Here is a 26,023-nt window from a genome sequence, read left to right on the forward strand (position 1 = left end):
TTAAAAGTATTTGCAAGAAAAAGATCATAATTTTCCTTTTCTTTTTAAAGTAAGTACAGTAATAAGAAACTGGAAAGAGGAACAGAAAGAAAGAAGCTATGGTGAGAGGTGCAACATAGAAAGTGATCTTATAACGTGGCCTTGGTAAAGCGTTCAGAGAAATGCCAGAATGAGCTTTTAGTTCTTGATATATTGAAAATTAATAAGAAGAGGTAGTTTTCATATTATTTGAGTTCAGTGGACATATGCTTCCCCTTTCCCCCTTTTAAAAAGTTACTCTAAGGTTTTGTTTTTAAAATGGATGCAGTAATTTAATTCTGACATCTATAGTAAAACGTATTGTACCTTGTAAAATTGTAATGGTTTTCAAAAGTTCATTACATGGTTATTACCAAAGCTGTTACACAACTTTTCTTCCTCAGAATACCATGTAATTTCTACTTTCAAGAGGAATCCTCTCGAACAGGCCTTCAGACGGCCCAATGTAAATCTAACCTCCAATCACCTTTTATATCATTACTGGATTGCTGTGAGCCACAAGGCCCCAGCATTCCTGTATGATATCTACCTCAGGATTACTGGAAGAAGCCCAAGGTAATGGTGACTAGCTCTGTCTTATCTGTTCCTCTGACTGTGAAACCCATGCTGACACTGAAACAAATATTAATTCTGTATTTTTGTTCATGCTTATGATTGAGGCTCAATGGCCTTTGTGAATGAGAAGACTCTTGAATTCAAGACTTTTGCCTTACATGAAGAGGTCATCCTGTAAGTCACCCATTCCATTCAACCCTTCTGGTGACTAATTCACATAACATCTTGAATTCAAGATCTCTCTTTGGGTTTTTCTTGGAACAACAACATTCAAAATGCTTTGACGCTTATTTTTCCTACAGGATGTTATCTAAATCATTCCTTCAAGATGAATCCTTTAAACCAAGTGTACAGGCGCCCCAATATTAAGTTTTATTCCAACAACCTATTGCTTCATTATTGGAAGGGTGTCAGACACACAGTACCTGCTATATTGCTCGATCTTGCACTCAGGTTGACAGGTCAGAAGCCGTGGTAAGAAGAATAGTGCTAAGTACCACTTGGTATCGGTGAGGTGGTGGAAGCTTGCTGGAGAGACGACAAGTCGCTGGCATGGGCTTTACCCGTAGTACTACTAACCTAATTCATCACAATCACAATCAGGATGCCAGGACATTTCTTAGGAATTTAATTAGCCTTTTGGGACACCGTTTCTGGTTCTCATGTCTTTGGGCTATGAACCCTTCTCCATTAAAAAAAAAAAAAAAAAAAGAAAGAAAGAAAAGAAATGTCCAGCACCAAGGTTGTCATTGTTATTATAAGCTGAAAATGAATCCCTTCCCTCCCTCCAGCACCCCAAAAATTGGAGTGTAGGTTTTTATAGAGGGTTAAGGGTGAAAGTTCTTCCTTCAGTTCTTAGGACTTTATCCTAGAGAATAAATTACTTCAAATATTTCTACTTCCCATTCAGCTTATAATATGGTAATTATATTTGACTAATTTTCTAGATTGAGAAATGGCAACTTAAAAAGCAAAATCTTAAATTTTCCATTTTATTTTAATTGTTTTAGACATTTCTTCCCCTTCCCTAAAATTAAAAGCCCTGAGATTTAAACAGAACCTTCTTTTTAAGCCTTTATTACATAAATAGAGTGAAGCTTATTTGGAAATTTTTTTTAGCTAATTTATATTTTGAATGGAACCTTTTGATTGAAAATATAGGGTTTGAGTGTTTTTAAGGAAACTGCTAATAGTAGAATGTAGTTCTAATACTCAAAAATTAGTGCCCATTAGAGTAAGGTACTGAAAGTAACTTAACTTGTCACTGTAATTAATCTAAGATGAAACCATTTTGTGATTTTCTTTTGATTTCATTTGTCTGAGGTTTCTCTTCCACATTTCTGTAGGTCACTTTCAAAGAACAAAATACATTAAAATGGCCAAAGTGGAAATGTTTGAGGGAGAAATGGCTTAGAATTTCTAAACTAGTTTTCTATTTCTCCCTAATCTCTCTGCTATCGAGAGTCTTTTTTTTGGTAGATAATTAGGTTGTTCAAATCTTAGGAAAGAACACTATGCCTTTTCTTGTTATTAAAAATAAAAATAATAAATGTCACATTTATTCATTTCTCACAATTTGGAAGGCTAAAGCAAGTGGAAATGACATAGTAGAGCAGGTTATGACATATAATATGTGTGTGTTTATGTATACCTTCCGTATAGTAGACACTCATGAAGTACTTACTGAAATGAATAATTGTTGAAGTCTATTATTGGTAAGTAAAAACTTCAAAGTAATTCATTACAAACTGACATTTAGCTGCTGCTAACAGCTTATCTTAATGCTTAGAATAATTTTGAAAGCCCTGAAATTCAGGCAACAATATTAAGCTTTAAAAAAAAAAAAAAAAACATTAAAAATGAAATTGAGTTGTCCTTTTCATCATTCAACAAATCTTTATTGAGTGCTTATCATATGTGCATTTCCTTAAATGTGATAGCAGATTCAAAAATAGTACAATCTCTGTCCTGAAGAAGCTTGGAGTCTTGTTGAGGAGATGATTCCTGACACATGACTCATTTAAAGGATGATACACGGAAGGAGGAAGTCCTAGAGTGACTGGTGCGGATGGTGAGGACTATAGGAAGTCAGCAGGAGGCTAGGCTGACTTGGGAAAAGGTTTGTGATGGGCCAGGAAGGAGGAAGAGACGAAGAAGAGTTCCCGTTTGCCACCTTTGCTCACAGGCTGGTCCTCCACCGGGAGCACAAAGAAATCAAGTGCTGAAGGCACAGAGGTCGCTAGCTGGAGGGAGGGGTGTTTGGTTTGGAATAGAGGGCTGTAAGGTTTCAAAGTGGGGGGCAACCATGCATGTCATTGAGTGTGTTGAGCAATTTGCATTCTTTTTTAGGTGCTGGGGAGCCATTTAAAGCTTTTGAGCCAGAGGAACAACTTGATGAAAACAGGCTTTTTAAAGTGCTCCTTGACTCTTAATGTAGTGGACAGAGAGTTGGACTTGGAATCAGGAAGACCTGATACAAATCCATCCTTTGCCATTTCTTAGCCATGTGAACATGGGCAAGTCACTTAATATTTTTGATCTTTCATTTCCTCATGTTCAAAATTGGAAAGCTAGTGGCACTTACCTCCCTCCCAAAGGTAGTTATGCGACTTTAAGTGAGATATAAAGCACTTTACCAACTTTAAAGCATTGTAAATGCCAATTGTTTTTAATTGGTATGACAGATTCTCAGTAGTCAATAAACATTTATTAAGTGCCTACTATATGCCACTGGATGTACAAATAATGAAAAGATAGTTCCTGCTCACAATAAGTTTCCAGTCTAATGGAGGAAGACTATACTTAAGAAAAAACAAAAACAAAAACTGAAGGATAAGGGGAGGGCCTCAGCTGAAGGGTTGTTGGAAAAAGAAATTGAAAAATGGAAATGAGGAATGTCTGAGGTGATGACAGAATCTTATAATTACAAGAAATCTCAGCGATCATTGAGTCCAACCCAATCCTGAATCAGAATCCTCTCTGTAAGGTTCCAAGTATTTATTCAGCCTCTACCTAAAAACATCCAGTGAACAGCAAGGTACTACTCCATTCCAAGGCACTTTGTTCAACTTTGAACAGTTCTTCTAGGAAGTTTTTTCTTACATCTGGATGAAATATGCCTCTGTGATTTTATTGTTTGCTTCTGGTTCTGCCCTCTGGGACACCAGTGTATGAGGGGGTAAGAGTAGGTGACTTCTGAGTTCCTGTCAAGTTCTAACTCTATGATCCTGTGATTGAACTCTGTTAGTTTAGTGACACAGGCCAAAAAAGGCAATGCTGGCATGACAGTTTGTGAAGACACAAGATTCTTTTTACTGATTGCCTGCTAGCTTTTAGTAATGACCATTTCACTTTGTAATTGCTCATAAGCAGTCAGTCTTTTTACTAATATATTTCAGAATCTTGCCAGAAATTAAAGTCAAGCTCACTAGCTCTCAGTTTCAAGAACCTCATCCTCCTTCTTATTTAGAAAGATGATTTTTCCAATTCTAGTTTTACAGTGCCACTCTTCACATGATCTTTAGATATTATTGACTCAGTAAACTCATCCACCAGTTATTTCAAGACTTAGAGCTAAAGTGATTTGCCCAATTAGATTGTCAGCTTCTTGAGAACAGGGACTATCTTTTTCTATTTATAGTCCCAGTGCTCGGCATATAGTAATCTCTCAATAAAGACTTTTTCCTTTTTACATTCATGTCATTAGGCTGGCCTTGTGAATTAAACTCATTAAAAGTGATTAAGATGCTCCCTTACCATCCACTTGCTTATCTTAAACTCACTGTAAAATCCTATTTTTATTCCATTTTTCTTAATCTGGAGGTTATTCTCCTGCATTAAAATCTTGCCTGTCTAAAAGTTAAATTTCCAAATAGCTCAGCACTCTTTAATACAAGTAATAAACCTAAAAGTAAACAGCAAAAGGTCTTTCTGAGCACTTGAAATACCTATATTTAGAGCCTTTGAATTAAAATAATTTCCTTTTAATCTGTAGGAGATGCTCTTTGGCTATCAACTACAGAGCTATTTACATGATTTAACATCCTACAAAATACTGTATTCTGTGTATTATATTACAGTACAGTGATTGTCTTCATGTTGACCCAGGATCATCCATTAAGAAGTGGTTAAATTATGTGAGCTTCCTCTTTTAAGATACAGGGAAATTAAGGTTGGTATAGTGAAACAAATCCTGGACTTCAAGTCATAAGACCTGAGTTTAATTCCTGGCTGCCCATCATTGGTTGTGGGAACTCATTTAAATTCTTTAAGCTTCAGGTTGGTCATCATTAGCTAAGTGAGCTGGGTCCCATGATCTGGAAGATCCTTCCCAGCATTAACGTTTCTGTATGATGAGAGGAAGATTTTCACTGGAAAAGGTTAAAGCAAATTTGAGTACTTGGTAAATGTAAGTTTTCTGGAAATCCCATTTTCCAACTTTACTAGATTTTTAAATATGGTATTTTAGTTTTCTGTACCTTGAATCCATTCAGATCCAAGATGAAGTACTTTAGTATGGTTTAGTATTAAAATTTAAATTGGGTGTCTCCATTAGCTAAATAGTAAAGAATTGACATTCATTAAGTTACCCTTGTGAGCATTCTCTCATTAAAGAAACTAAATTCTTACAAAACTGATCTACTACCTCTGGAGAACTGAAATGAAATCCGCACTATTGACTTCCAGGATGTCATGTCCTAGAATTTCAACCCCATATAGAACATGGATAAGCTCATTCTTTTCCATGAGAGGGAAAAGATTTGTGTACATGGATAGGCTTTTCTTTTCATAGTTCTAAGCAGGGAAGAAGAAATAATTGGCAGTTGCTAATGACTGTCAGAAGACTAGATAAATGTGTCTTTTTTCTTCTCCTTGTGAATTCTAAAACTAAAATGTTAGCCTGGTATGGAGGACAGAGAACAAGCCTGTCTGACCAGATTGACTTTAAGCTTGGGCAAAGTGATGCTCCAGGAAAGTCTAAAAGTCTTAAATTGGAGAGCAGTTTTGATCTGCTTTGATTCAGAAATGAAATGTGCCCAGAACATAGATACATATCAAACCAAAACAAATTGACTCTCAGAAACCCTGGAATAAATTTACTATCTTTGGCATGTGCTTTCGTGTGTCTTGTACTTTTCAGAGTTGTGCATGTGCTGGTCTTCTATTTCTAATATAAGACATAAAACTAAGATGAACTAATATAAAAAAATCTGATAGTTGGAGAAATAGATGACTACCGTGATAAGACTTGCAAGACTGAGCACAATGCAATATCCAGGATTTAGACATTCAACTAACACTTGTTAGACATTTGTCTCCTATGTACAACAACATATGCCAGGTTCTAAGGATATCCAGACAAAAAGGGGCAAAAAGCCCTTATAAGACCTTTGTCATTTATAATCTAATAGGAAGCTTTGACATATATACAAATCACTGGAAGGTAGTTAGAATAAGTGAAAAATGCACTAGAAGGGTGCAAACAGTCTGTGTGTTGAAAGAGAAGGAAAAGGACATACCAGTGTTTGAGGGCTACCTGGATTGGGCTTAAAATATACAGCAGGTAGAGAGGTGAAAACTGGAGAAGCAGCCCAAGCATGGGGACCACCATGATCAAAGACATAGAAGTTGGGAAGTATTAGCTTATTTAGGGGGTAGTCCATTTTGGGTGGATGCTATCTAGTCAAATGAAGCTGGTAAGAAAAGATGACACTAAATTGAAGAAGGCCTTGAATATACCAGGCAAGTGTTAAAACTATTCATTAGTTGATAAGGAACAAATGATGTAACTACATCTATATATATTAGAAATATTAGTCTAGTTAGAGGTATGAAGAATGATTTAGAATGAAGAGAAGGAAATGGACTATTTTTATTAATCTAAACTGATTATGAGGGGGCTACATCAGTCTGGTGATAATAGGAATAGAGAGAAGGGTATAGATTCGAGAAATCTTCTGGAAATGATTTTACTAGAAGTTAGTGATTGACTCTTCACCCATCATTTAAAGATGACATGCGAATTTGAAATGGAGACAAAATGATTAGAAGTATCACTAATAGAAATAGGTAGAACAGGTAAGGGGAAAGATAAGTTTGGTGTTGGACATATTGAATTCAAGATAGCAATGTCTCAGTTAAAGATGAGGGCTAGAACCTTAAAAGAGATCATGATAAAAAAAAAATTGGGCAATTAACTATAGAAACTTTAATAGTTGATATTATGGAAACTGTATAGATTCCTGAAACAGAATTTAAAAAACAACAACCAAAAAAAAAAAAAAAAAAAAAAAAACAAACCCCAAGCAAAATGAAAAGCCAGAAAATAGAGAGGTAGATGAGATTTTGTTTTTTGAAAATTAAGTCAAATCCACAGACATTATATGCTTATCATTGGCTGTATATTATACTAAAAAATGGAGATTCAAAAAACCAAAAGAACAGTCCCTCTGTTCAATGAACTTGTAGTCTTGAGATGACAACAATGCAGACAAGCTATATACAGGATTAAGTCTCAGGGAAGAAACTAGCTTTAAGGGTTAATCAAGAAGGCTTCTTGCAGAAGATAAGATTTTATCTGAAACTTGAAGCTTGGATATTTAAGTGAGGAGGTAAAAATTTCAGGCATGGAGGATTGCTGGTGAAAATGCAGTCAGACGATTGAGTCATATAGGGACAGCAAAGAGTCCAGTAAACTGGATCACAGCATGCATATGAAGGGGAGTGGAGAGTATAAGGTATAAGACAAGTGGAAATGTAGGTAAGGATCAGGTTATAACAGTCTTTAAAAGTCAAATAGGATTTTATATTTGATCCCAGAGGCAATGGGGAGCCACTTGAATTTATTGAATGTGTGGGACCAGGGAAGGAGGAGTTGAACTGGTCAGACCTACGGCTATAAGGAAAATCACTTTGATAGGTAAGTGTTAGATGGAAAGGAGTAAAGGAAAACTTGAGGCAGGGAAACCAACCAGACCACCATTACAATAGTCTAGGGATAAAGTGATGAGGGCCTACATTAGGGTGGTTGCAGTGTCAGAAGAGAGAGGGAGGTGAGCTGAGGCTTAATATTGGAAGTCTTGTAAAGATAGAATTGATTATCTGGCAACTAATTGGCTGTGAGAAGGTTGTGAGTGAATGGTTGTAAATCCTGGATGACTGGGAAGATGGTATACTTGATGGGTAACAGGGAAGAGTTGCATAGGTGGGAAAGATGATGAGTTCTGGTTGAACTGTTGAGTTTAAGGTATTTATGGGACATCTGGTAATGTAAGATGAGAGATTGGGAAAGAGATTAGCACTAGATAAAGAGCTCTGAAGCTGTATAAAGTCAACAATTGAATCCATGGGAGCTGATAAAATCACCAAAGTAGGGCGGGAGAAGACTTAGAGGACCCAGGACAGAACCTAGAAGGAAGTTGAGACTGATTATAAACATCCTTCTAAAGGACTTTATCCATTGAAGGAAGAAAATAGGGGTAATAACTAGTATAAGAAAAAATAGAAATCACAGTTAATTTAGATCTAGGTTGATCAATCTCCCAATTACCTAATAGCCTAATTGTAGAACATTCCCAAATCTTTCTGAAGAAGAAAAAACAAACTTTGCAGAGACAGAGTAAATGAATGGTTTCATCTACTGTTAATACAACTGGTTGCTAAATTGGATAAAAAACTCTACAGTTTTGTCTGGAAGGACTTCTTTCACTCTCATAAAAGTATTTGGTAATTTCCCTTGGTCTCTTGTCCTTGAACAAAGAATTTTTTCTTATAAATCATGCCATGTATATCTCAGAAAGTCTCCTTTTCTCCTTTGAAATGCTTTATTTATACTAAGTTGTTGCAGAATGTGGCTAATTGGCTTACAACCTAAAAGGTAAAGATTAAGTATGTACCCTAGAAGCTGAAGGTCCTATCTGAAGAATATCAGTCTTCCTTAACATTACTAAAAAATCTGTTTGCTTTCTATTGGGCTTCATGTTTTTGACACATAGAGGTCAAAGGAATTCCCCAACACTAGTGGGAATGAATGAATTAGTGAAGGTTCTTTGAGGATGGGAGAGACATTAGGATTATTAGAAGGCAGCACAGAAGAAACCAATAGATTAAAGACTAATGTAAGAATTAATGACTGTGGGAATGAATAGAAGGTGATCACATGCATGTGGAAGAATGGCCACTTCTTCATTAGGAGTGGAAAAGGGAGAGAGGGGAAGTTAACTTAGTGATGTGAGATGAATGAGAATGGAAAATGGCACACATAGAATCATATAAGAAGTGACTAAAAACCATTAATTTGGGTGATGAAGTCACTAGTGTGGTGATCTGTGAAACATCAGTTTGTTTTTGTAAGTTGGTAGGAATAGAAACCATAGAGATTAGGAAGAGGTGATGAAGAAGTAGACAGTGGTTCTATTTGTCATACTGATTTCTGAAACAAGCTTGTAAAGAAGATAATAGTGGACCCATAGGCATCCATAGAAGGATAGCCGTATTGAGGAATCTTAGGATGTGTCTACGTTAGGAAGATTTGTCTGAAGGACACTTATTTGAAGTATAAGTGAATGAAGAAACAGTTTAAATTTCTAACCTTTACACTATTTTAAATGGCAGCGAAATTGCATTATTGAGCTATAATTTGTTCTGGTTTTGTGGTTTCATTGTTTTAAGTAGCTCATAGTGAATTCTTTCTACCTATACGTAAGTGTCTTCTGCAACTTAAAAGTCTCAGGAGAGATTAAATGATTTGTCTAGGGTCACACAACAAGTGCATGTAAAAAATGGAAATTGGCCACAAGGATATCTCCTCTCCAATTTTTTTCTTATATGTATGCTGGGATTGATTGTGCTTCCCAATGGCATTTGTGCAGCTGTTGTTAATGGATGCTGAGGTCCAGGTTAGGTTATAACTACTTTGAGAGAATAATGTCTGGTTTAGAAGTTTGAAGGTTGGGAATTTGCAATGTCATTAGGAGGGGGGAATAAGGGAGTGTTATGTTGTAATGGGTAGGTGTACTTAGGTTGTATACTTGCCCCCATATCAAGTTAACAGCTCTCTTCTGCTTATGTCACAACTCAAACTAAAAAGGTTATTATACAAATCCTTACTACCTCAGCATCAATTGAGTACTATTTATCATAAACATGGCTTGTGACATTTTTTTCTTCCATAGTTCTTTTTGTTCAGATTTTGTTAATTAGTATTAGATAGGACAGGGGATATATAGCATATGGATAGCATTCTTCACAAATCTAATTTTGAAACATTTTGAAAACTTGATTGAGCTTTTTGCTTATTTTCTTACTGAAACTCATTGAGGCTTTTTAAATACAAAGACCAAATTTGCAAATGATCATTATTGAACACTTAAAATATCCTGTGTATTATCAAAAAAAAAAAAAAACTTTCATCTCATGTTTAACCTAAGGCAGGTAAGATAGATACATTTGCATTCAGTTATTATCACTCCACCACAAGAAACTCAGAGTCTTTCTTCTAGTTATAAGATATCCTAGTTATCTCAAACTATTGAAGGGTCTTGTTATCATAATCATGTAGCATATAAAAAAAGAACTATATCAATGAAAGAACTAAGTTTTAGAAATGGGATCAGTACATAAGATGCCTAGTATCTGCTTTTAAGAGGTGTTGGAAATTGTACTTGTGAAAGAAGCATTGAATTCCAACATGAACATCTTAGTATTCTCTCCCTCCACCCCACACATAGTACTTTGTACATAGTAGGTTCTCAGTAAATAATTGTTGAATGAATAAAAGAACGGTTTCTGTAAAACTTAAACATTGAATTATCAAGAAGAGATGACTATTTACTATCATTTACCAAGACTATATGAAGAAGTATTGATAAAAATTTCAAAACATTTGCTACCTTTTCTTTTCTTTGTGATGTTTACACTTGCCACTATTTCTTTTGTGATGTAAACATTATATTGAATGGTTTTCATAATTTTTAGTGTTCATATAGTGATAGTACTGAGCATCTGGAACAACCTATTTCAAGTTTGATAGGTCTCTTTCTTCAGTCTTTTTTCTTTCTGATATCATTTGGTTGCAACAAAAGGAAATATTCTAAATGTATCACATTCATTTGCCCTAAATGGAACAAGTTTTTTTTTTTTTTTTTAATTTTTTCTGGTTCTAATTGGAAAAATCAAAGAATTTTAAAATGTATGAAACAGTAAAGAAATGGAAGACTTAATTTTCCTGATAAAAGATGATTATTTTGATTTTTAGAGCTCTACTGAATGAGCTTCATCAGTATTTCAAGTTCTGTTTCTAGGACTTTTTTTTAAAGATACTGATTATATCCTGAGAATCTCCTTTTCTATGTAGCATTTCTGTTTTGAAATTATTTTCAGTTTTAATCCATGCAATGGCAATATTATGAATACTTTTTTTCAGATGAAATTCATTTTTTTGTATTTTTTCCAAAAATCCTCATGCCAAGACCTGCCGAGAGAGAACTTTTCCCTTTTCTTCTCATTTGAAGTATTTTTAAAATGTAATTCATTCTTCAATTTATTATAGATAGAATGTAATAAAGATTGTGTATTTGTGGGGTTTAGTGTATTAAAATGAATATTTGTGAGAAATTAATGAGAAAATTTTGTATAAAAAAAAAGGGAACTAGACTTAATGATCAAGATCTTTGGGGTTTGGGTAGTTATTGAATTCATTTACAAGAGGATCAGATGTGGGAGAAATTGTGATTTTTATGCTTTTCTTATTCAGAAAGTTATACTTAAGGGGTCATTTATTGTGGCAATTTAAGAAGTCAAAATGGCTCATATCTGTTGGGGGGGATGTTTGTGCTCAATATGATTTGATTTAAGTGGAAAATTAATATTTCCAGTGGCAAATGAATATTTCTGCATATTTTTCCCAGTCAAATATTTTGGGTTGTTGCAAATATCTTGGCTTTCAAGAACCATCAGATCTGTTTTGCTTTCTGAAATCCTAAATTGATGCAGCTAAGGCAGATTGCAATTTAAAAGAAAAACATTAGTTTTATTAATTTATTATTTCCATTTTAACACTGTTTGATCTCAGATTATCTTTGAAGCACTTTTATTTATCCCAATATTGAAATTACAACAGATTTCTTGCTAGTTGCTTCAGATTTCCTCTCACCTTTTATGAATTCAAACCAAGATGCAGAAATGTTCATATTTCCTGCACTAGGTGAATTATGCACCAGCTCTTGATGTATATGCTTTTGGGGGAAGAAGCCACATATATTGGGCAGTAGTAGGACTTCTGTGATCTTTGCAAGGTATGAATTTGTAATCTTTCTTCAAACATAGGATGATGAAAACAATTACTCGTCTGCACAAAGCTATGGTTTTTCTAGAATACTTCACAAGTAATTCTTGGGTTTGGAACACAGACAATGTCAATATGTTGATGAACCAGCTAAACCCTGAAGACAAAAAGGCAAGTTTTTTCTCTTTTGCATTAAAAACCAGAATCATGCTCTCAGAATGATGTATTATGTAAATAGTACTGATAAATACTATATGCGATATTACTGTGATGTATTTGATTGCTATAAAATATTTATATTTTATATTCCTGGGTAGGAATGGAAATTAAGATTTTGGTATTTATTGGGGTTTTCCTCGATAGTTGATGTTTCTTTTATGTTGAAAATCAGTGATTTTTAAAAATGCCTTATGACTCAGATCTAATAATAACAAATTGTTCTCTACATTCCTTTGCCTTTCCTTTACTTAAGATTTCTACTGTTTTTTTTTTTTTTTTAAACCCATGCACAAAGGGAATTAGGAGAAATATAGGTAACAATTTCTTCAAAACCAATAGCATCTTAGTAAGGAGTTTTCTCAAATAGAGAGGGACATCTTTTCTCTAGAATGATGTATAATTTGGTGCTCCAAAAAATGGTTTCAGAAAGCTCAAACTAACCATTTGTGATGGAAATCTTTCTAAAATATGTTTTATATCTCTTTGATTTAACAAAGAGCATCCTGAACAAACCTAACTTTTTCTTAACGATACCTGGTCATAGTTGGGCGCTACAGTCCAGCCATATTGATCTCCTTTCTGTTCCTCACACACAGTGTTCCATCTCCTGTCTCCGTGCCTTTTTACTCCCTGTCCCCAGGCTTGGAATACTCTCCCTCCTCTCCTCTGTCTTTAGAAGTCCTGACTTCAAAATACAAGTCAAATACCATCTTCTGCTAGAGGCGTTTCCTGGTCTTCCCAGCTCCTGGTGCCTTCCCCTCTAAGGGCACCTTGTGTCTACTTTGTAGGTATCATGTATATGACTATATGTGGAGAGTTGTCTCTCCCTTTGGAATGTACCCAAAGCAGGAACTGTTTTCTGTTTTTCTTTAGTATCTCCAGTGCTTTGCATGGTCCCTGGCAAGTCATAAGTGCTTGGTAATTGATTGATCATTTTACTGTGCTGTAGAGATATACTCAGGAAGCTCCTGTTTTGTTTTTTGTGTTTTTTAAAAGTACTAAACGTCAGCTTGGCTTGTTTGGGTTTCTGTTCCTTCATACAATTAGAATAAAAAAAATTTAGTTGCATGAGATTCTAGATAGTGTAATACCACTTCCCTTTTCCAAAAATTAATGAATTATAGGCTGAAACCTTTGTCTTCTAGTAGGAGACTTCTAAAAAAATTTCACAATATTAGTCATCTTAATCATCAACAAGAGTTGAAATTATTCCTTTTTTCTCATTTTTATCCCTCACTTCTATTGTTTATGGATGGCATGTAGAGCAATATCTCTTAACGTTTCAAGAACTTCTAATAGACATGGACATTAATTTACTCCAAAATTACTTCATTTTCAGAATACAATTTTGAAAATTCTGTACAAGGCTATGATTTTCTTATTTTCAGTGTTCCATTTTTAAAAAAGGTTTTTAAAGAAGGCCATACAAAAGCCTTTGTAATGTTTAGCTTTTTCTGGCATTTGGGGCAAAAACTAAATTAAAAATTGAGCCTTTAAGTTCAACCCAAGATGCAGAAATTTTTAGGATTAATAGGATGAAAAGTATTATATAACAAATGCATTCACATTCAGTAATAGCATTTCACATTCTGGTCCATATGTTGAATCATTGAAATAAAGCTGGTCATTAGAAAAAGGAAGAAGTTCTTTTGTCTGACATCAATACTAAACTTCCTTCATGAAAGTTCTTCTGTGCCATCTTATTTTGGTGTGGAGATGATCTTGGATTCTAGAAAGCTATTATAGCAAAACACATGTTTTTTCAGGTCCTTTCATGCTGGAAAGACGGAATATGGCCCCAGGAATGGGCCTACTCTGTTTTCTGAAGATTACTCAAGTAAATCAGAAAGAGTCACATCACCGGGAGGTTGACCATCTCTTCTATGACAAAACTTTTTTGGCTATAGGAACTTATGAAACATGGAAAAAATTTTAAATGGCCTTAATTTTTTGTAGGCTTCTGCAGGAAAGAAAGATAGTAGTGAGAAAGTCAGGGCAGGTGCTAAGGTACATAGTTTTTAAACTCAGCTTTTAAAAAATTTTGACTTTTGATTGGCAGGCTAAATGTGAGGATTTTATCCAGTGACCAGTAAGTGGATATATTGCTGAGGAATTGAATCATATAAATGTTGACATTCTTGTGGTAAACAGAAGAAATAGTAAGAAGGAGGTCACAGCTAAATGGAATAAATGGTTTATAGATATGCAAAGAAATCAGGTAGTGTGATAGATTTTCTGCCCCAAACTACAAGATGATAACTAAATGAGAAAAGTGATTGTTATGTATGTATGAGTATTTATAAAAAGATAACATTTATAGCTTACACACCAATAGCAGTAACTTAGAATGGTAGAGAATTCTCTGTAGAACATGATCATATCCTCAATATCAGTCACTATATAGTCTGATTTTTGATGACTTCAATGTAAAAATGGAAAGAAGCAAGGAAATATGTGAGAAAATATGGAACAAAGTACAGAGTAAAAAAAGACTTGTAGATTGTATAGAAGACTTAAGCTTCTATCAGAATACTTTGTTGAAAAAAGAATTAGTAGATAGGCAACATAGTGATTACCAAACAACACTAAGAATTAGAGTTGACTACATTTTAACAGACAGGAAAAGACTTACATAAATGAGAATTATCTTTGAATCACTGCTCTGTCAATAGTTGAACCATCTATCATCAGAGCTAAGGTGAGAATTTATAATAAAGAATCATAATGAGAAAAAGACTTTATGTACAATAAAGATTTTATATATATAATATGTATTATATTGTCAACATATCTGCATAATATATAATACATCAAATGTATTATATATAACAATCATAATTATAATTATTTAACAATATATTATATCATGTATTATATATTATGCATGTGTATATACGTATGTTTATTTAGTTATAATCTTAATTATACATTCAACTCAGAAGAACAAAATACCACTTTACAACCTTTTCAACAAAATATCCCCTGTCTACATAATCAACATCATTCAAGATTCTTTGGAATATTTAACAAAAATATATCCAAAATATCTACAGTTATTGACTCTTATGTAATAAGTATTCTCACCAAAGGTGTTCACTGATATGATGATGGAGATCCAAAACTAAATCCACATTTGGAGGAGATTCTTTATGAATCCTGAAGTTCTGTTTATAGATGAAGATAGATGGCAATAAACCCCAATTCTACACATCTTGGAAGAATCTATCATTTCTCAAAGCAATTTGTTCTGTTTGTCCACCCAGGAAAAACCAAATAGATGAAGGGTGTATAAAGATAAGGTTTTCTTTTAATATTGTTCTTTGCTCTTCATACAAATATTGTCCTTTGCTTTAATATATTTATATCCCCAATTTGTTTTTTCCCCTTTCATTTCTTTGGAGAGACTTGCTAATTATTTCTGTTGTGTAGACTGTAAATTGTGCCATTTGTTTTCATTGAGTGTGTCTCAAGATTCTAATTTCTCTCTTGACCCATTGTGAAACATTGTGGTTCCATGCTCTCTTGGGAATCCACAGAGTGCCATGATTCATCAATTGCTAGTTCAATTTTCTTTGCCTTATAATATTTGTTTAGACATTTGCAATTTTTTATCATGCCTTAAAAGTCCTTTTCTAATTTCAGTGTGTTCCCTGTTGATTTGTATGCTTATGCTTTAAGTTTTTAACTGAATTATTTTCCTTTTAGTGATTTTGAAGGGGGGGAGGGTTGGCCTATAAGTCTCTTTTTGTTCACTTTCTAACTTCCCCTTTGATAATGGATTTCCCCTTGTGATAGATTTCAAAGCTATTTTAGCCTCCCATATTGATTGATTAATTTTTTACTAGCCTTGATCCGTGGTGCAAGTAACTTCTGTAGAGACAGGACTTGCCCATGACTGGACCAGCAGTCCCTTTCCATCAGGCCTGTTATAGCACCTCATCCTAGGTCTCTGCTCCAATTTCCTTTATTCTTTAGTTCTTTGGATGGATTGAGTTAGTATTTGCCACTTTTTTTATAGGCTTTAGGGAAGAATGGAGTAAGTGATCTGAGCAGAATTCCTTCTACCTTTGGATCCAATCTAGGGTACTCCTCCTAAGGGAGAAGGGAAGCATGTTCCTCCCTGAACTGCTTTCCCTCTGTCTTTCCCCCATATCTTTGTTTTCCTCCTGTCCCTTTCCCTCTTTCACAGTTGACTGGACAAAGTTGAGGTCTGCTACTTGTTTCAAAGGTTGGTTGGGGGAAAGGTTGCCATGGCCTATTGAGTTCCTCTTTGCATATCTCTCAAATGCGCCCCATTCTTCTCTCCTCTGACATTTCTACTACTGATACAAGTCCTCAACACTTCACCCATGGTGATAACCCACTAATGGATCTGCAAGCTTCCAAGTTTCTCCACTCCATTTGGCTACCAAAGTTATTTTTCAAAAGAATAAGGCCAATTATGTTACACACATCCATTATTATCCTCTCTACTCAATAAGCTCCATGGATTCCCTATTGCCCCCAGGATCAAATACAAAATGCCCTGCTTGACATTCCAAGCCCTTCACCACCTAGTCCCTCCCTACCTTTCCAGGTTTACACCTTTCCGTTCAGTGACACTGGCCTCTCAAATATGACTCTGCGTCTCTTGGCTCCAGGCATTTTTTTGGCTGTCCCATATGTCTAGAATGCTTTCATCTTTTACCTATTGACTTTCTTGCTAAAATCCTACTTTTCATAAGAAGCACTTCCTCACCCCTTTTAATTCTAGCGTCTTCCCTCTTTTAATTATTTCCTATTCTGTATATAACTTGCTTTGTATATACTTCGTTGCTTGGTTTATTCCATTAGATTGAGCTCTTTGAAGGTGGGCACTGTCTTTTGCCTTTTTGTATGTCTAGTGCTTGGCCCATAATGGGTGCATTATAAATGTTAATTGATTGAAAGGTGAGGGACAACATGTGCCAGTGTGGCAAGAAGATTCCAAAGCAGAAGGCAGAGATTCGTTTGTGTTCTTTGTTAGGGCATGAGAGTTTTAGGGATTAGAGGTCTCCATTGTGAAGTTATGTATCTTATTGATCTAGTTGGGCTTCTTGCTTACTTGTCTTGGGAATAGCTATGATTTCTTTACTTCTTTTGACCCATAATTCCTCATTGAGGTTTTCTGGGGAATTGAGGGAGACTGGAAAAAATGTATATTCCCTTTTTACATTTCTCTTACTAATGTTTTTAATTAGAACACATTAGGAATCTGTGTCTTAAGAGTGTGTTACTGAGGTAAGCCTAACTATTCTGTTTCACAGACTGCTTTACTTCTCACAGTAGGAAGCAGGCTCACAGGCCTCCATATTGTTAGTATGGTTTTAGTGTGTTATTATAGCCCTGTATCAGTGCTTCCATTCTTCTATTGCCATTTCTGTTACCATTTTCTTCTTCCTATGATAGTTTTTTTATTTTCTGTCTTTTTTTTCCCATGCTTCTTGACTTTGGAACTACCACCAATCTTTATAGCTAATGAGATATATAATAATTCACTGATTAGTGAATGAACTATCTATCTAAACAGGATTATTTTTTAATCATCAGATCTTTTTGTTAATACTTGCATTTGGAAGATTTTTTCCTTATTTTTGGGTTTGTAGCCGTTCTGGGCATTTTATAGTAGTAGATATTAATGTTCCAGGTAAATGGAGTTATTTGCTGTATTACTTTGTCATAGGGATTGGCTTCTTTGCTTACAAATAATCTACATTGAATAATGTAAGATAAATTCCTTCTTTTTCCTGCCTACATAAGACTCACTCACAGTAGTGCCTGATTGTATACTGGGGAGATAGCCTTCTTTTCCCAACTTTATTTTTTGTTATCAGGTAGCAATTATTCTTCAAGTTGCCTTACCTCTCTGTTAGCTTTACCTAAGAAATTAGCTGCATCTAATCTTTCAGTGCTCTTTCTTTTACCTACAAAAATTAAAGCACCTTTCCTACTTTTATGATTCATTACACAGAAACTAGCTATCAGTTGTGTTTCTCTTTCACTTCTTGTATTAATTTGTATAAAATTTAAGTATAATGCAGGAAGGAGGGGGGAGACAAATTAAAAGTGAATGACCCAAGTTCATTACAATTTAGTTTGACCTTTTGAACTGTAAGATTTTTTTTCTGTTGAAATGTTGTCTGATTTTCTTTTCAAGTTTCAAAAAGGGGATGCAGGAGATTTTTTTGTTCTCATTTAAAAAAAAACAGAACAAAAAAATTTATTAAAATTTTTTTCCAATTAACAAAAATCCACATTTATTTCTTCACATTGAAAAAAGAAAAACAATACACTCGTAACAATATATGCCTTGTCAAGCAAGGCAAATCCCTACATTGGTCATGTCCCCAAAATATGTATATCCTGAGTCTGTCACCTCTCTGGCAGGAGCTACATAGTATTTTTCATTATAAGTCTTTTGGAATTTCAGTTGGTTATTGGTTGATCAGAATTCTTTTTTCCCCCCAATTCTTTCTTTACAATGTTGTTATATAAATTGTTCTCCTGGTTCTGTTCATTTTACTTTGTATCAGTTTATATGAGTCTTTCCAGGTTTCTCTGAAACTGTTCTCTTCATCTTTTCTTACAGGACAATAATCTTCCATCTCATTCTTATACCATTACTTGTTCAACTATTCCCCGTTTTATTGGCACTTCCTTACATTAACAGTTCTTTATCGCCACAAAAAGAATTCCTAGTATTGTACAGATGAGTCTTTCTTTCTCTCTTTGTTCTTTTACAGTCCCAGGATGAGTGGTAAAAGGGTATGGACTAACAATTTAATAACTTTTTTGACGGTGGTTCAAATTGCTTTCTAGAATAACTATGCCAGTTCATAAATATACCTGTTTTCCTATCTCCTGAACATTTGTCATTTCTCCTTTTTGTCAACATTGCCAAACTAATGAATGTGAGGGAGAACTTCAATTGCTTTAATTTGCATTTCTCTAATTATTAGTAATTTGATTCTTTTTTAAGTGGCTATTGATAACTTGGACTTCTTTTTAAAAACTGCTATTCATATTCTTTGACTATTAATTAGGAAGTGGCTTGTGTTATATATGTCACCTCTCTTAGAAACAAGACCTTAATCATACAAGTTGGCTACGAAGATTTTTTCCCCCAGTCCCTATTTTTCTCTTTTAAATTTAGCAACATTAGGTTTATTTCTGCAAAAACTTTAATATCTCTTATTTTATCCCAAACTCTCTCTCTGTCCATTGATTTGATAAGTAATTTCTTCTCTGCTCTCCACTAAACTCCGTCTTCAGTATACACAGAAATCTCTGGTTTATTTCCCTATGCCAACTTGGTCTGGAAGAATGACTCTATAATTTTTTTTCTTTGTTCTTTTTTTTTAAAGAATGATTTTTATTTATGTCTTTTGTTTTTACATCATCTTTCTTTCCAAATATATTACTCATTTCTTACCCACTTAGTAATCTAACCTTGCTCTATGGGAGTAGAAATCAATCTTTGATTTCCCAGACTGGACTTGGCACTTTCTAGATCTTTGTGCAAAACTGTATCACTTCCTCCTCCTTTTCTCCCATCCTGGCTAGTCTGCAAATGATTAAATTCAAGAAACACTTGTAGAGATCTTCTATATATACAAGATTCTGTATCTTAAATCTAAAGACTAACTCTGACAATCTGGAGATAAGACTGGAGCCAGTCCAAAGGAGAACACTTAAAAGGGAAACAGGGAAGGTCTAGAAGAATGCTCTTAGTACTTAGTATTAGAAGATAAGAAGAGAAAATTATATTGGTTCAAATGGGATTCTACCTATGTATCTAATATTAAGATTCACCCCATTTTATAGATTTTCTCTTATTAAGTTGATGATGGGAGGAAGAAAAGTCTATTTGTGGTTATAAGGATATAGTTATATTGGTATTAATTTTGTTTCTGGTTTTTATTTATAACTAAATACAAAATAAGGAAAAACAAAACAAAATGTTTTTGATGCAATTATTTAGAAAGTAAAGTTTTTTCTTTTGGCTTTCTTCTGATTAAAATGATTCTCACAAGACAAAACTAATAGTTAAAACATTACTTTATGCAGACATTTAATATAGATGTGCGACAGTTGCACTGGGCAGAATATATAGAAAACTACTGCATGGGAACTAAGAAATACGTATTGAACGAAGAAATGTCGGGTCTCCCTGCAGCACGGAAACACCTGAACAAGTAGGTTTTACATGGAGTAGTATTATCTTGCTTATGTTACTTTAAGTATACTCTCATAGGAGGCCGTTAGGATCTTCAAGATTTTTGTCAACCTTTTTTCTTGAACTCAATGCCATCTATGTATAGTCAAATGAAGGTTTAATGATCCAGAAGGAAATATACCTTATAGTTCTACTGGAACTTTATAGATTTGACAGATTATCTCTAATCAAATTTTTAATTTGTTCCTTACTATAGCATGTATTTTGGTGAATTATTATAAAAATTATGATTTGTCCCATCCTCAATATTACTGAACAAATAAGATCATTAGTAGTCTTCAGTGGATCTATTTACATTGATTTTAGTGTGCCCTCCATTGGAACAAATCATCCACCAACATTCTTACCCTGTATGACTTATGCATGTCTTTCTAAAAATATTGTATAGGTTCTGCTCAAACATCTTAGGGACCTTTTTCTAGGTCTTATAACTATAAGGATACCAAGAAAGCAGACTGTCCAATTATAGAAAAAAAAATTTAAAGATAAAGGAAATGTATCAAGAAGTTGAATTAAATTTTACGTGTCCTTCTTGGGTATGGGGGGGGGGGGAGGGTTGGAGAAGAGTTTTCAGGATTTTTTTTTTTTTAATTGAACAACAAACATTCAGAAGATAATTTGTTTCAGATGCTGAAGTAAATCTGGTAGATATTTCCCAGTATTATTTAACACTTAATTACATAGATTATTTATTTATCACATATTTAACAGTTAATTACATGGAGGAAATGGATGAGTTTCCAAAACAAATCCAAAGGCAGTAGATAGAGATATGATAAGGCAGCTATATGACTAAAACATATTCTGAAAAAAAGAATTCTAATAATTCTTGATTTAAGTTGTAGCTAATTTCCCCTATTAGAAAGCAGTGGAAGAAATTGGGGAAAACTGCTAGTCCATATCTATTTCTGATCAAAAAGAATGAGTAGTAAAGTAGGAGTATCAAGAGCCACCAGGAGAAAGTTACTGTTAACTTTGACAAATGGATTGACTGGGTATCTTATATACATTTAGTTCTTTTAAAGTAGATATTATCTCTTAATTTCCTATTGAAAGGTTCTGCCTGAAGTGAAAATAGGATGTTTTCAATAACAAAATTTTATCAATCATGAATGATTCCAGGGAGAAAGAAGCAAAGTGGGAAAAATATGCAAAGAAACTAGTGTAGTTTCATAAGCGTTCAAAAAGAACATGAACAGAATATGGAAAGAGGAGTCCATGAAAAAAAGTGGTAAGGAATAATGTTAGGTAGGTAAGGCCAGAGTGAGATAAAACTTGTGAGAAAAATACTAAGGATGAAAACAAGCTTGGGGGCAAGAAAAAAAGGAAGATGAATCAAGCTGATTTCTTGAGTGGATGGGATATTATTAGCAAATGTACTTTCTTAGACATGTCCTTTAAAAAGGACACAAATAGCAGTGGAATTATTCAACTGCTGGGTTTTTTTTCCCTTTATCGAGCAAAACTAATACAATTTTGGCTATTGACTTGTAAATCAAATACTAGTTCCAGTTATCCATTATGTTGTAGACTTGAAAGAGAGCCTGGCTTTCATTTATTTATTTATTTTTTATTCTGTCTTCTAGGTTGAGGAACATACGTTATGGTTTCAATACTATCCTTGTGATTCTGATTTGGCGTATTTTTATTGCAAGATCACAAATGGCAAGAAATATCTGGTACTTTGTGGTTAGTCTGTGTTATAAGTTTCTGTCCTACTTTAGAGCATCCAGCACTATGAGATATTGAAGAAAAGAATTTAGCATTAGGACATCTATGCATATGGTGGTCTTAACTGCACAAAACCTGTAAAATGTACTTAAGTTATCTCACTTTTTGTCAAGACATTAAACCATCTTAGATCTGGAGTGTGGAATAAGTGACAGTACATTTTATGTAACATTTAAATGTGTTTACTCACAGAAACCTAGAAAATAAACGGTTGGATGTCAGCTCAAACCAATATTAACCAATTCTATGATAACCACACAATCAAGGCTTCACATTTTTATCCTGGAGGGTATTTTGGGAATGGGGGAACAAGGAGGGAGGAAGGTGGGAAAAAATTAGGACCACTGACCAATATAACTGTGCAACCCTGGAAACACATCAATTGAAATCTATGCCTTAACATAGTGTATTTCTCATTGTAATTTTAACCTGAATGGGAACATCCATTTGGACATAAATATTGGCTTATTTGTTTGAACTCAATCTTTTATTTTTCTTTTCCATGGAAATGTTTTAGTCATATACAAAATTTTGTCTAAACTTATGGAACACATTTATCCTTTAAATTATTGAAAATTCTCAGACATGAATGTGTAGATGTCATTATTTGTTTTTGTTTTTGTTTTTTTTTTTTTTTTTGGTTTGTTTATACATATTTTCCCCATTTGTTAAGGATTTGATTCATTTAGTTTACTTAATTTTATTATTGAAAGGCAATTTAGCCATATGTTCCACTTGACCTTTAGGATTTGATGGGTTTCAGAATTCATATATTTTTTGATGTATTTTTGAAGGGAAATTAAAAACAGCAACACAGCAGTAGTCAAAATATTAAAAGGAATAGAAATACCAGCTGCTAAGTTGTTCCAACTATGGACGATCATGAAATTAGTCCAGTAGGAATCTCTTGAACTTTTGAAGCCTGAAGATTTCTTTAGACTCTTATTCATGCCTTTCGTTCACCCCTTTTATAAAATTGTCTTCATAGAATTTTTAAGATATATGCTTTCCAACAAAAACTGAATGTGCATTATGAAAGAATGTATTTGTGAGCAGTGATGCCATCTACCAGACATAGAAATGTGTGTAAGCACATACTACTTTTCTAACTTGCAAGCTGAATTCCTTCAAGAAAAAAAAGAATAATGCTTCAAAGAATAATGTGTATTAAATCCAAATAAAGGAGTTTATTAACATACCATGTTTAATAGCAAACTGTTGATTGAATTTGGAGATATTGTCTATTTTCTGTGCATGTGGTTTTAGTTTTAGGAAGAAATACATTTATAGAAACTTCTAGAGTTAAGAAAGAGTTGAAGTATATTTTAATGACATTATGATTTCTCTTTAAATCTCAGTAGAATGCTATATTATACTCTTAACATAACTTTCATTTTACAATTTGTTCAGCATAACACTGTGTTCAAATTAAAATGATCACGTTGTACTGTATTTAAATCATCAGCAATGAATATTTGAATATATTTAAAGAGGTCAATTCACAACCCAAAAGAATTACATCAGAATCAACACCTTGGTATTATTTTCTTTGTCAATTTCAAAACAATGTCTGAAAAGCTTATTTTGCTATTGTTGTGAAAAGCTAACTGTAAAAGAAAACACCTTCTTTTGTGTAGGTGTATAATCTTGAGATTAAAAATGCTTCCATGTTGAAGCCAAACATTCTGTAGTAAAAACTTTAAATATCCTTTTAAAAGATTCTCGGTCTCTCTTCCCTCCCTCCCCCACGCACACACGTGTGCACATATGTGCACACACACCCCTCTTTTGAAATGTCACTTGCTTTCCGGTCCAGGACCATACCTTTTCAAGGTATGAGAGACCTGAACAGCATCTAAAATGGAATAAATGACAGTTCCTGGGTTTTAACTATTCCACTTAATTAATATTCCTACTGTATGCATTAAACCACCTCCCTGAATGTATTTTGATAATATTGAAAATATGCTAATGTGGGTATGATTTACAGTTTCTGGAAAATATATCTAGACTCCTAAAACCTATCTTTGTATCTTGTATGTGAACTTGGAGGGAGATGGTGCTTTTCCATAACTATTGGCTGAAGCAGGGGTATGCACGTTTTATGTGTATGTACATATGTATGTATGTACGTTTGTTCAGCAGTTTCATTGTTCCTGTCGTAAACATAACTTAAAAATATGTCTACTTCTAAATTTCTTTTATTGTAAGTTTGAGAGGTGCTAAAGCCCCTGCACTAACTTTTTCTGTTGAAAAGTTTGCTTTTAAAGGAAGGCTATTAAATAAATGTGAATCAGTGCATCATTGTGGAGCATAAAGATCCTTCATCTTTGCCCTGGGTATGACCTTTTGTCCTCAAGGGAATATAAATGCTCTGAAAGAGTTTTAAAGTCCCTCTCCTGTGCTTTGCCACCTCAGTAGGTTGTGGATTTCTATCTTGTCCTGGGTTATTTTCTCCCTGGACGGAACCTCTTTGGGGCTTTTTCCATCAGTAACATTAGCACATCGTTTCATTCCACATGAGCCAGTTGCTAACATTGTTTTTCAAGAATATTTTTTCATTGTGGGATCCAATAACATTGTTTTGGAGGTGTCAAACATTTTAAGTGTCATTGTGATCGTAATGAATTAATTTTGTTACAGCAAACCTTCATATTCCCCATGATTAACAAAAACAAAAAGCACAGCAAAACCTTCTCTTAAGTAGGAATGGTTTTATGAAATTAATAGTCATTGAGTTTGTAATGATAGAGCTTGAAATGGGGGGTGGGAAAAATATTTTTCCCAATACCATAATTTTATACCCTTCTTTTTCTGTTCGCTTGTTGTAGGGATAGTTACTTAGAATAAAAATGTAACTCAATACTCTTTTATAAGACTTAAATAGAAGCGTTATTGAGTGCCTTTTGTTTGTAAACCAAAAAGATTAATAAACAAATCCCTATATTTGTTGTTATAGTATTTATTGCATTTTTGCCTGTTGCAAAACTTAGATTGTGGGATAGATTTATTGGTAACTCCTCAATGTACACCTTCATCCTCCTATAGGTATATTCACTTTTCTTTCTTTTGTATCCCAGGTTTTCTGGGTCACATATTTTCTAGGGGAGCATTTCACAGTGAATTCAAGGACAGCCTATGTCCTTTGAAAGGCTCCACTATCCTTCCAGTGTTCATAAAATGAGAATATGTATTTGATTATCTCTTTCTTTCCTATTTCTACACTATCCATTCAGTCAGCTATCATTTCTTTTCAATTTTATCTCAACAATATTTCTCATATCTAGGGCAGGTAGATGGTACATGGATATAGTGCCAGGCTTGAAGTGAAATCAGGAAAACTCCAAGTTCAAATCTGGCCTCAAACACTTATTAACTATGTGACCTTTGGCAGTCATCTACCTCATTTACCTCAGTTTCCTCAAACATAAAATGAGCTGGAAAAGGAAATGACAAATCCCTCAGGATCTTTGCCAAGAAAACCCCAGATGGATCATGAAGAATTGGGCATGACTGAAATTACTGAGCAGTAACAACAACAAATCTTCCTCTGCTCCCTCACATGACTACTATTCTGCTTACCTTTTTCAGCTACCTTGTACAATATCCTCTTCCCTGATTTTTCTGTTTCTAGTGTTTGCCTTTCCCACCCCATCCTCAAACACCCACAAAAACAATTTTACAGGGATTCACATCTGACCCAGTGATACCTTGCTTAAAATCTTTAGTGACTTCTTTTGCCTCTAAAATAAAATGGAAACCCATGTTTTTAAAAATTCTATTATTTTGACTTTTGGGCCTTTTTAAAAATTACTTTTTTTTCAATTAGCAATCATTTTCTCTCAATTTCTACCCTTCCCCCCAAAATGTCATGGAATAAAAGTGCTTAGTCAAACAAAACAAATTCCCCCATTGGCTTGTCTATGTATCTAGTAAAGTTC

At 34.1% G+C, this 26,023-nt stretch overlaps 1 protein-coding gene across 4 annotated transcripts in view; it reads left to right on the forward strand.

The window, feature by feature from the left end:
* The window catches only part of FAR1 (fatty acyl-CoA reductase 1), an 89,867-nt gene extending 64,839 nt beyond the window's left edge, over positions 1-25,028 (forward strand). For 2 of the 4 annotated variants that reach the window (XM_051964082.1, XM_051964080.1), the window contains exons 9-12: positions 423-594; positions 11,920-12,049; positions 20,183-20,310; positions 21,938-25,028. In XM_051964082.1, coding sequence (XP_051820042.1) covers positions 423-594; positions 11,920-12,049; positions 20,183-20,310; positions 21,938-22,100 — 593 coding nt within the window. In that variant the 3' untranslated portion in view covers positions 22,101-25,028. Of the gene's footprint in view, positions 1-422; positions 595-896; positions 1,069-11,919; positions 12,050-12,693; positions 12,876-20,182; positions 20,311-21,937 lie in introns of those variants that run through there. The other 2 variants (XM_051964081.1, XM_051964084.1) reach the window with 2 other exon arrangements.
* The last annotated feature ends 995 nt before the right edge of the window (positions 25,029-26,023 follow it).

This window comes from Antechinus flavipes, chromosome 6 (genome assembly GCF_016432865.1).
Source record: "Antechinus flavipes isolate AdamAnt ecotype Samford, QLD, Australia chromosome 6, AdamAnt_v2, whole genome shotgun sequence".
Taxonomy (NCBI): Eukaryota; Metazoa; Chordata; class Mammalia; order Dasyuromorphia; family Dasyuridae; genus Antechinus; species Antechinus flavipes.